At 44.6% G+C, this 15,381-nt stretch overlaps 1 protein-coding gene across 5 annotated transcripts in view; it reads right to left on the bottom strand.

Annotated features, from left to right (window-relative positions):
- The window catches only part of DET1 (DET1 partner of COP1 E3 ubiquitin ligase), a 57,125-nt gene extending 42,231 nt beyond the window's left edge, over window positions 1-14,894 (bottom strand). For 4 of the 5 annotated variants that reach the window (XM_043554717.1, XM_043554718.1, XM_043554719.1 and 1 more), the window contains exons 1-3: window positions 14,768-14,894; window positions 7,870-8,962; window positions 4,881-5,068 (exon numbers count right to left, since the gene is read on the bottom strand). In XM_043554717.1, coding sequence (XP_043410652.1) covers window positions 4,881-5,068; window positions 7,870-8,952 — 1,271 coding nt within the window. In that variant the 5' untranslated portion in view covers window positions 8,953-8,962; window positions 14,768-14,894. Of the gene's footprint in view, window positions 1-4,880; window positions 5,069-7,869; window positions 8,963-10,955; window positions 11,035-14,767 lie in introns of those variants that run through there. The other variant, XM_043554716.1, reaches the window with a different exon arrangement.
- Window positions 14,895-15,381: the final 487 nt, after the last annotated feature.

Here is a 15,381-nt window from a genome sequence, read left to right as displayed (position 1 = left end):
TTGCACCAGGCTCCTAACTGGGGTCCCTGCGTCTACCCCACCCTCCTACAGTCTATTCCAACACAGCAGTCAGAGTGACCCTGGTAAAATAACAAGTGAGAATGCGTCACTCCTCTGCTCAAATGCTACACAATCTCATCTGCAGTTATAGCCAAAGCCTCAGAACAGCCTCAGGTGTCTGGCCCCACCTCTGACACCGTCTCCAACTACTGGGCTTCTTCTCACCCCAGCCCAGCCACTCTGGCCTCCCCGGTGTTCCTCAAATGCATGAGACCCACCTCAGGACCTTCAGAACGACACTACCTTTTTGGGGGATAATGTGCCCCCCAGTATCCACATGGCCTGCTCCCTGACCTCCTTCAAAAGCTCTGCTCAGCTATCACCCTCGTGAGGCCCACATTGACAAGTCTACTGGAACAGAGCTAACAATCTCTTCTTGATCCACTCAAACCCACCAGACCTCCTAACAATTACAATCTTGCCCTGGACACTTGCCTCTTGGAAACCTCCACCCTCCTGCCTCCTCCAGCTGGCCCACCTGGTGTTCTGCCACCCCAGAACTTCCCTTTTACCGTCATCTTCAGAGAGCTCTGTGCTTCTCTCTGGTTTCAGACTATTTCCTGTACCATGCTTTTGTGTTTTATGTGGAAAACACATCTTCCAGAGGCTTCCTTAGAACAGGTACATGAGAAGTAATTTTTCAAGAACTTACATGTCTGAAAAAATCTTTGTTCCACCCTACTGGATAGAAAATTCTAGACTCGGTATCATTTTCTTCCACAGACTTCTGAAGGCATGATTTTAATGGCTTCAAGCTTTCGGTGTTATTATTGATAAACGCAATACCATTCTGCTAACTTATTTTTTAACATGTGAAATGTATGTTCTTTCTGAAAGTTTTTACAATTTTCTCTTTGGCCTCAATGTTCCAAATTTTCATGATGGTATGCCTCCATACAGGTCTTTTTTCCATTGGGTACTTGATGGAGCTGGTGATACACTAATAAAGACTTAAGAAGTATTCATCTGGGGAAAGAAGCCATGATTTGCAGCGCTTGCCAATTTCTGTGCTGTAAATCCTACTGCTGTGGTCAGTTTCAAGCTACCAACGTGACATCACTGAATGTGGCATTGTCGAAAGATGAGCAGCAGCAGATTTTCAGTAGAGAGTGTATATATATATATATATATATATATACACACATATATATATATGTATGTATATATAGAGAGAATATACAGTATTTTATATATATATAAAATATATATATTATTTATATATATATATATATATATATATACAGAGAGAGAGAATATACAGTATTTTCACCACACAGAGGAGATAGACACAAATACACTCAAGACCATAAATAATAGTAAAATAGTTAGGAAATAACTAATTTTTAATAATCACCACGTTTAGCAATAGCTTGCAAAAAATCCCTGCCATGTTTAACAACTGGCCCTCGTGAGCCAGTACAAGCCAGCCCCAGCACATCACTGAAAGGTCCTGCCAACCTGGAAGTTGGGAAACTGTCTTCACTACTGGGAAACTGTCTTACACTATTTCCTCTCGTCATTTTCTCCACCCACCCTCTGCAAATAACCAGATGTTGGGCCTCCTGGGCAAATTCTGCAATTCCTTTTCATCGTTTCTCTCCCATTTTCCTACTTTTATCTGTTTATTCTCCTCTCTCAACTATACCTAAAAAAGTTTACATTTCTGTTTTAGGAATGTTTCCTTTTTTATAGCTTCAATGATTTCAGTGATTGCAATACTGCTCCTTTATTCTTTACTGTTTTATTTTGGTCTAAAGATTTTCCTTAAGTAACTCATGATCCTCAGTGTTCCCCTCCTTTTTTTCTTTTTTTTTTAATGTTTTTTTATTTATTGAGAGAAAGAGAGACAGAGCATAAATGAGAAAGGGGCACAGCAAGAGAAGGAGACGCAGAATCCGAAGCAGACTCCAGGCTCTGAGCTGTCAGCACAGAGCCCGACATGGGGCTCAAACTCACAAACTGTGAGACCATGACCTGAGCCGAAGTCCAGCGCTTAACCTACTGAGCCACCCAGGCGCCCCACCTCCTTTTTTTCTTGAACATTTGCTCTAACCTATAATGGATCCACTTTCACTTATTTTTTACCAAAAGATTACTGGAGACTGTAAAATTGAGCATTTAGAGTCATGTGTTCACACGAAATGAAAAATGATTCCAATTTATATACACATTGTACTTTCAATGCAGCAAAGCATAAGATGGCTAACAAAATATATTAGGATCTATTAGGAATATATATTAGGATATATTAGGATACAATTCATATAAAATGTTATATTAGGATACAAATACGAATTTGAAGACAAGAAGAAACAATGTGAAATTTCAAACAGTATGGGAATAATTTGCTCTCTACTTTTTATATCAAATACTAACACCAAATTACTATTGCAACTAGGTTTCCCTGGCTATGTTCAAAAGTGTTACGTTATACACCATAAACGTATACGATGTTATATGCTAATTGTATCTCAATAAAGCTGGGGGGAAAAAGCTTATAATATTTTTAAAAACGAATATTTAATATACACTGAAAATTGCATCTTCTGCAATTATTCAAATTTAATAGCAAAAAAATGTTAAGATCAACTTAAAAATTAATATGTAAGGACATCTACAGTTGTTCAACATCTTTTGGTGGTATGATCCAACATTTTGAGAATCACAAAGCTAGAACACCACCTTTCTCTTCAAACTTTATTTCTCCTGGGACTTCTTAAAATTTCACTTAATTCCAGATGCATTCTGAAATAATTAAAAAAACAACACAAAACATAGCTTCCTATAATTACTGGGTGACTTCATTCACTCAACAAATACCTAATAAGCTTCTCCCACATGAAAGACACTGGCCTAGGTACTATGGATATGACAGTGAATGAAACAGACAAAAATCCCTGCCCTCATGGGAGTTTACCTTCTTTCCAGTGACTTCTTTTGATGTTTTGACTCAGCCAGCTGTACCCAGCTTTGTAATTAGTTGATAATGATCTGCCTAATTTTAAAGTTAATTTTAAAAGAAGGAAATTTGTTCCAAAAAGAAAAAACCACAATCTGAGCCACATTCTGTCTCCAAATATCCTTCCATAACTGAACAGAAATGCTTAGAAGGCAGAAAATTTGTGAGAACCAGAGAAAAAGGAAAAGGCAAGTTAGCTGTCTGAAAACCAATACCCATTTCTAGTTGATTACTATCCTTTTATATAAAGATGATGCCACTGCATTAATGTACCTACTCTGCTCATTTTTCCTAGTGGCAGTTATGCTTATTCTGATTCTTCTGTTCACTCCAGTGTGATCTATCTTGAAACCTAAAGCAGATCTTTTCCCTAACTGGCCAAGGTTGGGGGAACAATTTAAAGTGGCATCCAATGAGGCACTGACTAGAGTAGGATTCAGCTTGGGCCCTTGACCCACAGTAACCATTCATTTCACAATAATGTTGTACTCAGATAATTATATCAGAAGCTCTGGTTCAGAGAAAACCCTGTCTGATGATGGGGGGGGGGGGGGTATTAATTTAGGGTGACCTAGGTGTTTGTAAGTGTCAGTATCTGAAGGTCTCTTCTTTGGGTTGGTCAGTTTCCCTAGTGAAAAATCTCTAATCTCCTGCATAAGGAGTATAAGCCTGGCTGTCATATCTTACCTTTCAGTTTGTTGGCTTTCATTCAATTCTTGTTTTTAGCATGACAATCTCATCCCTACTCTCAGCTATGCCTCACGAACATGAAACCAGGGCCTACATGGTTCAGTTTCTCAGGAGACTGAACCTCCAGCCTTCTGCGGAGATGGAGAAGACACAGTCAATTGGCTAAGTAGGCTTAGAGAAAGGGGCTAAAGGGCCTGATTGCTCCTTTTTTTTTTTTAATTTTTTTTAAGTTTACTTATTTATTTTGAGGGAGAGAGAGCACACACAAGCAGGTGAGGGGCAGAGAAACAAGGAAAGAGAATCCCAAGCAGGCTCCACACTGTCAGCACAGAGCCCAACGTGGGGCTCAATCTCATGCACCGTGAGATCATGACCTGAGCCTAAACCAAGAGTAGGACGCTTACCCGACTGAGCCACCAGGAGCCCTCTGATTGCTCCTTGCAAGAACTTCACCCAATCCCCTGAGTTTAAGCCCACATTACAGGTATCTTCAGAGGTACCTAGGGCCTCCAATTCTCTGACCCTTTCCAGAGTTCTCTGGTGCAAGGCAACTTGTTTTTTGATGGCTAAGCTCTGCAGTCTTGTTTCTGTTCTCTGAAGTGTGTCAAGTCAGTCACCACTCATCAGTTAGCTTCTCAGCTCCCAACACTGATTCCTATCCCGTCGCCAATCATCTCCTGCCTCTCATGTCTCTCCTTTCCCATTCTCTTTGTTTTTGTTAAAGTTACACCTTTTACTTCTTTTTGTCACTTTAATAGGATTTGGGGATGAAGCAGAGATAAATGCATGTGTTCAACACATCGTATCCTGTTTAACCAGAAGTTCTAAAATTATTTCCTTAAGTCGTATCACTCCACAAATACTTAAATGCAATACATATAATAAACGTATTCATGAGAACACAGCAATAAATAGTAAAGACACAGTCTCGATCTTTCCGTAGCTCACATACAGTCTGGGAGGAATCACGGACAGTGTACTAGTAATTCCACAGGTGCTGGGAGATAGAAAGGAAAAGGTCAGGGTGACCCAAGGGTTTACCACAGGCAGACCTAACAAACCAAGGTGGGCGGAGAGAATACAGGGAGAGTTTTTTGGAGGAAGCAACTACTGGCCTAACACCAGTGAATTGTCTAGAGAGATTAAGCCTGTTAAGCCTGAAAGAGCTTACCGGCGCTGGATCTGCCTTGCAAAATTGTTGCTAGAAGCTGAGCAGGGAAACTGGACTTCACTGTGCAGGGTGGCGTTACGGAAGAGGTCACAGAAGTTCTCAAAGAGCTCTAAAAGCTCATCGGATGTATTCTCAAACACAGCAATCACTTCTGTTGTCACCATATTGTACACCACAAAGAAAGATGCCTGCAGAAGAACAGAGAGAGCTTTGAGACAGCGGGTATGAGGCCATGCCTTGGAAACTTCTCACTTGGCTGAAAATTCAAACTACCCAAGGAAAACAAGCGAACCCTTCCACTCCTGCACTAGCACAGCAACGTGGCTGCACGTGGTTCTGGGAAAGGAGGAGGCCTCGGTGGACTTGATCAGTCCAGGGCCATCAGTCATGGCCAGTGTCGCCGGATTTACCACTGGATCTGCTGCTAGAATTACCGAGCTGGCCCACGTACGTGTGTAGAAAGGTTTTCAATCTTTCATTTAAGACTGCAAATTCAACATTTTTCCTTCCTAGTAATTATTCCTGACTTGCTCTCCAACCCACCCTGAAATAAAAAGCACTTTTTTAAAATGCCAGATTTAATTCTCCCTCCTGCTGAGAAAGTAATTGGTAGCCTGTAGCTGCCTGTTGGCAAATTATTTTCTCTTGTATACGTACAGTTGAAAGTTCAATTCAGGGGCATTTATTTTCCCTCTTAAGATTTCTAACATGCAGCGAGACACCTTAAGTACACTGCGTCCTAAAACTGCCCCGGCAAGTGGTCACCAAGCAGGGAACTGCCACTGAACAAATGGAAAATCAGAGTCGCGGTTTCCATTCCTTCCTTCACAAGTGTTCTTTCAGCCAAGAGCATTTGTAAGACACATTTGAGATCTGTAGCAATTAAGATCAGAGGGGACATCTGAAAAGCATTCAAATGCCACAGGTGGCAGGGTTACTGCTTTCTCTGAATGGGCCTCTGGGGGACAGGCCCTCTTCCTTTAAACAACCAGTGCTCTCTGCTCTGCCTAACAAGGAAGCTCCAGGAATCCCTGCGTTTTGTCACAATGAATGTGGCAGTGTGAATCAATCTGCAGGCTTCCAACAGGACTCTAGAAGTTTTCAGAACATTAGGATTAGTACTCCCCCTCCTATGACTGACTTTAAGTCTCCATCACCAATTCCTGGAGCCACGTGGCCCACCTGTTTTACTAGTCATTAGTCCTTCCAGAGTTTTCATTACATGACTTTTTCGGTCACCTGGAAATTAAATACGGCTGTAAATTAAAGAGGTTGGAGGGTAACCTGAGAATAATACCCATAATATTAGCAAGGCTTTGTGTGTACATGTGCCTTTTACTCATTAACTTTATTGAAACCTATCAAATTAAACTGGGGAAGGAGGTGGGAGGACAACTAGGGCAAACTGGGTTTAAAGTTACAACCTCTGTCAGCAAAACACCGAGCTCCAGTACTGATTCTAGCTACAATTTATTACAGCTACCGGAAATAAGTAGGTCATGTTTTTTAGCAAAGGGAAGAAGGATAATCTCAAATGCAGCTACCACAGATGACTTAGTCCTTCCAAAAGAAAAAGGTAATTATAGCTCAAACCTAAATAAAAGATTGAGTCATGTCCTTTCTATATACGTGGACAACATTTGGATCATTTCAGGACTTCACCAGGATCCATCACAATTATATGAATATAAAATTACACAAACCTTTACTAGGCTTGCCTCCAGGGCAGACTTGGAAATACAAGACAGAAGGGTACAGAAGTCAAGGGCTTCACTGCCAACCCCCCATGACACATAAGATACACTAGATGCTCCTTCGTGATGCTCAACGGGTGACTTCATCATTAATAGGGAAGAAGAAGAATCCAGAAAAAGTAACATCCAACCGTTATTACTCACCGCTCCCCCTCCCCGCCACCTTGAAGAATACACAGGCTATGATTCAGAAGAAAAATACTGGAAAACATTTTACCATGGATGCCTGGTAAGGTCTCAGGAAACAATGCCCTGTACAGTCTCTCCTATGATAGAAGCAACTGCAAGTCAGTGGGAGATACCAGACTCAGCCCCCTTTGTGGTTTACTGGTTTGCTCTCTATTCTCAATTCCCAAACTCCTATCTAAGGAGAGATTCTGGAAATAGAACAGGGGGGCAAAGGTATAGAAAGGTAGGTATCTTACTTGATCAACACTAAAGTGGAGAGCCTCTCAAAGAGAAATGCCCAAAATACCCTGAATTTCAACATGGTGTTTCAACCCAAGAGTCTTACAGCTTTCCGTGCCCTTAACACCATTTTATTCTCATCTGAGAAATAGCTATCTCCCCTAAAGAGATCTTTTATCCAAAGTGAAAAACCCTAATACTTGGAAGTCCTGATGATTCACGTGGGGGATAAGAAACTCTGGCTTCCTTTTAATCTTTTCACTGCCCTACAATCTATGCATGGGCAAGGTCGGAGTAAAGTCATAAAACTTAACTGCCAGATGAGCTTACCTATTAGTTACCTTCTAAAGGCTTTATGAAGAAGTATACTGACATTAACCATCTGGGCAGGAAAGAGAGGCTAAATTTTTAGAAAATGTTCCTGGTATGGTGGGCTCATTCTCATTCCTAGAACTAAAGCAGTCGGACCACTAATCACAGCCTCACAAAATCAAGGCAGGATTATCCACAGGCAGTCCAAACTTCGACCCTGTAGCATTTGGGCTTCTATCTCAGGGGTACTGAAAATGCTCTGCAGAAGAATCAGGGTAATAATCACAGAGTTGACTATCCACATGCCAATGGCTTGAGATTTAGCTTCCATTTGTCCAAATGAATACACGTGGCCAGAGAAAAGTGGAGTTGCTTTGAGTTTGAGGCCTAGGAAAACAAAAATTCAAGACTACATGAAATGCGAATTTCGGAGAGGCTGGCTATAGGCAAAGACAGAAATGTTCCCCTCTTCCCAAGGGGATGGGAGGAGCAAAGAGCAGGAGAGCACCGCATACCTGTGATGGATCCGTGACCCGCAGGGTGACCACGTCCTCACTAGTGTACTTGATAAACAGATGGTTTTCGTCCAGAAGCTGCATTTTCCACATGCGCAGCTGCCGCAGCTGGTCAAAGTACTGGAAGAAGCGCCTCTTGGCCATCGCACTCCCGTCCTGCTCCGCCCGGCGCCACAAGTACACCAGCAGCCGGTGTTTGAGGGAGTTGATGAAGGGATCTCGGAAAGGACTGGCCATGCCCGTCTGACTGTCCCGCTGCACCTCAGGGAAGACAGCTGACACGGTGAGGAGGTCATCCTCGTAGCAGAAGCGGCCGATGGTCCTCACGTCAATGAAAGTGCCTTCAGGGGTCACCTGGAAGACGTGGATGGTCTGCTGCTGCACTGACAAGATGGCCAGGATGTTTTTGTACAGGTACAGCCCTTGGTTGTGCGACAGGACCACTTTATCACACTTGAAGGTGCGCGTATCACATAGGCGGCCGGTGTGAAGGTCAATGATGTGGAGGGAATAGTCCTCCAGAGGGGACCGGGGGTTGGGGGTCACAGACTCACTGTTGCGATACACTTCGTAAAAAGGAGGATGCGGCTCATCCGGGAGGTAGGCAGCTGAGCCCACGATGACACAGCGACAGTCGTCAGTGAAGAGGCTGCACTCCCGGTTCAGGTGCTCACCGTTGGCGGCCACGTTGGTGATGTGCAGCAGGACGAAGAAGCGTTCAAAGAGCCGGCCGCGGATGCTGACCGACCGCTGGTCATTGCCGTTGGACAGGATCTCCCCCTCATAGCCCTGCAGTAGGTCCTCGGCTGCCTGGCAGCCCTGGTACTCATAGATCTCGAGAGACGTCTGGTCTGAAGAGAAAGCAATAAAGTAGCGTCCATCAGGTGAGAATTTACGCAAGAAACAAGGAGGCTTTTCAACATTGACGACCGTGAAGTTGGGGAAGACATTCTGGTGGAATACTCGGACCTGATGCCAGTGGGTGCCTGCCTTGCCCGAGCTGATCCGTCGGCGTTCCAGGCGGTGAATGACATTTTGGTTCTGGATCCTTCGAGGTTTGATGGTGGAAACATGATGATCCATTATCACATCTCTGCACGGAAAAGTGAAGAAGTCACGAAAACAAAACAAAATTGGCCGAAATACAAATATAGAAAGGTATAGAAAGTATAGAAGTATAGAAAGTCAAAGCTTTTCCTCCTTATACCCTGGACCCAGGAACTCCCAAGATGACAGTGATCAGCAATTCTCCTTCTCAGATTAGAGTCAGAAAGTGGTCCTGACACTTCTGAGTCCAAAAACAGGTTTGAGGGAAGGACCTGATTCACTAGGAACACCTGCAAAGCACGCTTAGATGTTGGGAATATTCAAGAGAATAAACCTAGAACTACATCAGAGTTGTTCAGTGGTAACAGCAACATTCAGTGCACATTCATTAAAGAAATCTATTTACTGGGCTGTTAAGATGTCCATACTACCCAAAGCAATGTATAAACACAATGCATCCCTATCAAAATCCCAATGGCGTTTTTTGCAAAAATAGAAAAATTCATCCTAAAATACACAAGTGATCTCAAGGCACCCCAAACAGCCAAAACAATTTTGTGAAAGAACAAAGTTGGAAGACTCAGACTTCCTGATTTCAAAACATATTACAAGGCCAAGGTAATTTTTTTTTTAAGTGTGGTACCAGCATAAAGACAGACAAATACACCAATGGAAGACAATAGAGAATCCGAAAGCAAACCCTCACAGATGTAAACTCAAGATTCAGAAGTTCAGAGAACCCCAAGCGTGATAAACACAAAGACATCTATGTCCAGACCCATCACAGTCAAACTTAAAAACGGAAACACAAAGTAGAAATCTTGCAAGCAACCAGATAAATGATATATTGTCTGGAGGGGAACAATGCAATCATCTGTGGATTCCTTGGGAAACTGTGGAAGCCGGAAGGAAGCAGAAAGTTTCTGAAGCGCTGAGCTGCCTCTGTGTCACCATTCAAATCTCAGCTAAAACAGCAACTTCTCAGATTCTCCCTACCTTCCCATCCACACCAACTGTCATTCCACCCTATTTTGTTTTCTTCAGCCCTTCTCACTTTTTAAATTACCTTGTTTACCTTTTTAGTATCTGTCACCACACACAAGACCCCAGGTACCCTGCCCAATTCCTTGCTGAAACCCCACCACCACCTGGGGCAGAACCCCAGGCACAGCAAGTGCTCACAAGTAGGTTAAATGAATGCATGGAACAACATTCAAAATGGGCCCTGCAGGGTAAAGAATTCACGAGGCAAAGTAAAAGAGGAGCGTTCACTTGGAGGAAATACACTTGGAAGGAGAGAGGCGTGATACATTTGGGAATAGAGATTCCAAGTGATTAGAGCCCAGGAAGCACAGAGTGAGTAATAAAAGAGAAGCTTAGAAAAGCAGACTGGAGGCAGACTAGAAAACACTTCACATGTCACGCCAGGCCACACCAATGCCACACCAGCTATTGTGGGTTTTAACCAGGAGTGACTGACCTAATCTATATTTTAGAAAGAAAAGCATATACACAGTGTGGTATTTATTTATACCCTGCCTCCTTCTAAAAGGGATCTGAAATGCTGTACATAAGTATAGATACTATGTGGTCCAGTGAAAGATGTGCATATCTCTATGACTGAGCAAACTAAATTTCTCAAACTGTTAGTCACAACTCATTGATGAGGCTTTGAAATAAATTTAGTGGATATACCAGACATTTTAAAAAGTGGAACGAAACAGAAAACACCGAACTGTATCACATACAGTAAGGGTAAGTACTATTTCATGAAACTTTTGTTTCAATTATACATATGAGTTACACGCACTGGGTGAGGATATAAAATATATTCCCTACTGATCTAGATTACAGCAAGAGAGCGCATAATGCCCTCAGGCCAAATCTAGTCTGCCTGCCTGTTTCTGTAAGTGAAATTTTATTGGGACACAGCCATACCCATTTATTTACAGGTTACCTATGGCTGCTTTTGTCCTACAGAGGCATAGATGATTAGTTGAGACCAAAGACCACTGGGCCCACAAGACTGAAATACTTACTATCTGACCCCTTGCAGAAAAAGTCTGCCAACCACTGATCTTGGGCACTGGTTCCTAACTGGAGCAACTGTAGCATCTGAAGACAATGGCTGGTTGTCCTAACTTGGGAAGGAGGGGTGTTATGAGTGTCCACCAAACAGAAGCCAGGGATGCTGCCAAGTAAACAGGCCAGGCCCCCACATTTGGACCAAGAGGTCAATAGTGCTAAGGATGAGAAACCCTGATCTACAGAAATATCTGCACGTAAATAACAAGAATGTCTGCAGCAGGACCGAACTGACGACACTCCAAATGCCCAGCGACAGAAGACTAGATAAATTCTTCCAGGCATATTCATGCAGTGGAATCTCATGAAGCAAGAAATTAATGCTTAGCTAATTAATGTTAGCTACACATAACAACCTAAATGAATCTCAGAACACAATGATGAATGAAAACAGCAAGCAGCAGAGTATTTCGTGTGTTTCTCTTTACATAAGCTTCAAACAATTTCTAGTTTAAAAGCCATCAATAGGGGCACCTGGGTGGCTCAGTCGGTTAAGCGTCCGACTTCAGCCAGGTCACGATTTCGCGGTCCGTGAGTTCGAACCCTGCGTCGGGCTCTGGGCTGATGGCTCAGAGCCTGGAGCCTGCTTCCGGTTCTGTGTCTCCCTCTCTCTCTGCCCTCCCCCATTCATGCTCTCTGTCTCAAAAATAAAGTAAACATTAAAAAAAAAATTAAAAAATAAATAAATAAATAAATAAATAAAAGCCATCAATAGATATGGAACACAAATATCAAAAGCAAAGGTATTATAAAATTAGAACAGTGGTTACCTGAGAAAATTAAGAAACTGGATACGGGTTGGGACACACTGGCAACTCCAAGGTTACATTTTTTTCCTAAATCAGCACTCACTGTACTGTCATTCTTTAAAGATTACATATATTCAAAGTATTACTTGTACTCAGAATTTTTAATCAGAAAATAATTGTGAAGAGAAAACTAAAGTAGGACAATAAGACGAAGCCAGACGTACGCAGAAAGGCACACCACACGGACCTGCAGCACTGCCAACCGTCTCATTTGGCCCTGATTTTCTCAGCAGCCAGAGCAAAAAGGAAAACACAATCAGTTACAGAATGTGCACGGCCAATAAGATACAAACTTAATAACAGATGCTTGGAAGAAGCGGTGGGAGGTTAAAAGCAATCTCATAAGTTTTCTCAAAGACCCTTGGCATGATCAAGTAAGCAAAATCCTCCACAGCTGACAACAATACGGTATTAAGTCACACACAGCTACTCCTTGTAACAGTGACATTATTGATGTGGCTACTCTGATTCAGCCTTAAAAACACAGTATTAAGGTTGAAGCATTTTAAAATACCAAACAGCATACAAAACTGCTTCACTCAATCTCTGCCAAGGGCAATCCTGCCAACCTAAGACTGGGTTGGAGTCAGAGGGAGACCAGACCGGGATGAGAAAGGCAGACGAAGCCCAGGAACAGGAGGAATAGGGACCAGACACCATCTAACAGACGAACTGCTGAGTCGGATAAAGTGCATACTAGAGTTGCTCAGCTAAGAGCCACTGATCATATTAAGCAAAACAGATGCTTAATTCTAAGAAAATTGGGATACATTTTGCATAGTCCCATCTGAAATTCTCTGATTTGTCTTATATGTATATATATATATATATATATACACACACACACACATATATATATTTTTTTTTTGAGAGACAGAACGAGTGGGGTACAGGCAGAGAGAGAGGGGGACAGATGATCCAAAGCAGGCTCCATGCTGACAGCAGACAGCCCGATGTGGGGCTTGAACTCACAAACCACGAGATCATGACCTCAGCCCAAGTCAGATGCTTGACTGAGCGACCCAGGCGCCCCTCTCTGATTTGTCTTTTTAAGAGAAAGACACCAGTAACTGGGGTGATGGGTGTGAAGGGGTGGGGTGAGTGGAGCTGATGACCTGTTGGCTTCAGCTCCAAATCGTACAGGAAATCGTCACTGAATTTCCTTCCCTCAGCGTGCATGCTCTCTCTCTCTCTCCCTCTCTGTACGTACACACACACACACACACACACACACACACACAATTTTATATCACACAACTGTGATTTTGAGAGACATGGAGTTTTTCAAGGCTTTTTCAATTTGTTCCCTGACTGTTCTGATTATGAAAGTACACGCTCATAAAAACTCAAACACTATAGAAAAAGTATGTAATGAAAGTCCCCTCTAGTCAGGGTGAGACTTACGAAAAAAGAGAGGAACTTACGAGTGTCCTAAAATCTGGCCCTCTCCCAGCTCCCTTAGGCCAGTGAATGAATGGCCTAGCAACTCTCCAGCTAGCAGGAACCAGAAACCTGACAGTCTTCCTTGATCCCTCTTTCCTTCAGCCCCCTGATCAGTCACCAAACTCTGGAGATTCTACCCTCTAAACAGTCCTCTCTAATCTTCCACTTACTCCTGTCACAAGCTGCCGGCACCCTTCTCCGAACTTTTACACTTTCACGTCTGCGTTACTGCACCAGCTTCCTACCTAAATCCACTCCTTTCAACAGCCAGAGTGACCTTTCCAAAATGCTTTGGTGACCGCGTCCTTTCCCCTGTGGACTAATACAGGTCAGTATCTCCCCACTGCTCTTAAAGAGAAGAATCAAGCCCTCAACATGCCAACCAGGTGCTCAAAGGTCTCAGCTCTGCCTCTCCGGCCTCATCTTTTCCCGTTAACTCTAACCATTTATTTTCTTCAAGAGGGACCCTACCTCCTGTCTCGGAAGCTTGGCACCTGCTGTTAACCAAACCTAAAAAAGCTCTCCTCCTTCCTTTGCTGAGTTAACTCCCAATTCAGCCATCAGCCTCATAATCACTTCCTCAGAGGAGTCTTCCTTCGACTCCCCATTAGCTAAAATACTTACTGGCCACACCTCTCCTTCACGGCACTTACCACGCTTGCAACTCTGTCCCTGCATTTTACTCCTTTCTGTGGCACTAGGTGGTGGGTGTTCTGCACGTCCATCACACTACTCAAGAGCTTGACACCTCTCAAGCTTCATCTCCTGCACGTTGGACCTGCCTCACGCCAAGCTCTTTGCCAACTCAGGTATCCACAGGTGCTGTTCCCTCTGCCTAGAACGTCTTTCCCCAGGCCCTTGCCATAACTTCTCAAGTTGCAGCCTAACTGCCATCTCCTCCAGGAAGTCTTCCCTGACCATTCTCTCCAACACAGGGCTCCCCGTTTATTTTTTGTCTTCTCCACAGTAACGGCCACGACTTGAATACGCACTTGTACTTGCAGGGTTGTGCGTTTAATAATTTACTCCCCCCACTAAACGGTACCCCCCGGATAGGAAGCAACCACGTCCACACCAGTCACCGAAGTTTTCTCAGAGCCTACCGATGGGGCTGGCCCTTCGTGTGCGTTCGGCACGTTTTTTATGGAACGAGAAGAAAGCCTGGCTGGATCGGGCCACTAGCTCGTCGAGGAGCACTAGACCTGTCCTTTTCCTCTGCTGCGTCTCGGCTTCCCCACGGGGGCCGGTTCAACCCCCCCCCCCTCAATTCCTCGTGACAGCTTCCAAAAACGGTAAGGGGATACCGAGGGGCGGGCACACACACCCAAGGGGGCGCCCCCGGAAAGAGAAGCCCGGGGCGGGGCCTCAATGGGAAGAGACCGCTCAGGGAGGGCGGGGGCCGCGGAGCCTCGGCGTCTGGCAGGGAGGGGGCCGCCCCGCGGCGGGAAGCCGGGGAGGCCTCGGGAAGGGCCTGACGGGCTTGGGGGCTGAGCCAAGAAAGGAGAGGTCCTCACCTGTACGCTCCGGGTTCAAAGGGCCGGGGAGACGGACCCCCCGGCCTGCTCGGCACGCGCCTCCCCCAGCCCCGCCCCCGCCATGCCTCCGGCTCCGGCGGCTGCGAGTCCCCGCTTCCGCTTGCCGCCGGAAGTGCGGCTCAGCAAGAAGTGGGGAGAGCGCGGCATCGTCGTCAGCCGGCACCAAGAGAAGATACAGCGCACCCTGGTGCCTGGAGGGGGGATCGAAACCACAGGGGCCCAGTGGCTGTGAAGGAAAAATTAACAGGGAGCCCTAACCTGGTCCCGTTGGTGATCTCTTACGGTGAGGTCTCCGCGCCTGCAGGACACGTTTGCAAAAACATGGGTAAAATTAATGTTTCAGAGGCACCTGGGTGACTCAGTCGGTTAGACGTCCTACTCTTGATTTCGGCTTGGGTCACGATCCCACGGTTCATGAGTTTGAGCCCTGCATCGGGCTTGGAGCCTGCCTGCTTGGGATTCTCTCTCTCTCCCTCTCCCTCTCTCTGCCCCTTCCCTGCTTTCTCTCTCTCTCTCTCTCTCTCTCTCTCTCTCTCTCTCTCTCTCTCTCTCTCTTAATAAATAAATAAAACTTAAGGGGCACCTGGGTGGCT

This window comes from Prionailurus bengalensis, chromosome B3, assembly GCF_016509475.1.
Source record: "Prionailurus bengalensis isolate Pbe53 chromosome B3, Fcat_Pben_1.1_paternal_pri, whole genome shotgun sequence".
Lineage (NCBI taxonomy): Eukaryota > Metazoa > Chordata > Mammalia > Carnivora > Felidae > Prionailurus > Prionailurus bengalensis.
This window is presented reverse-complemented; position numbering and strand designations above follow the sequence as displayed.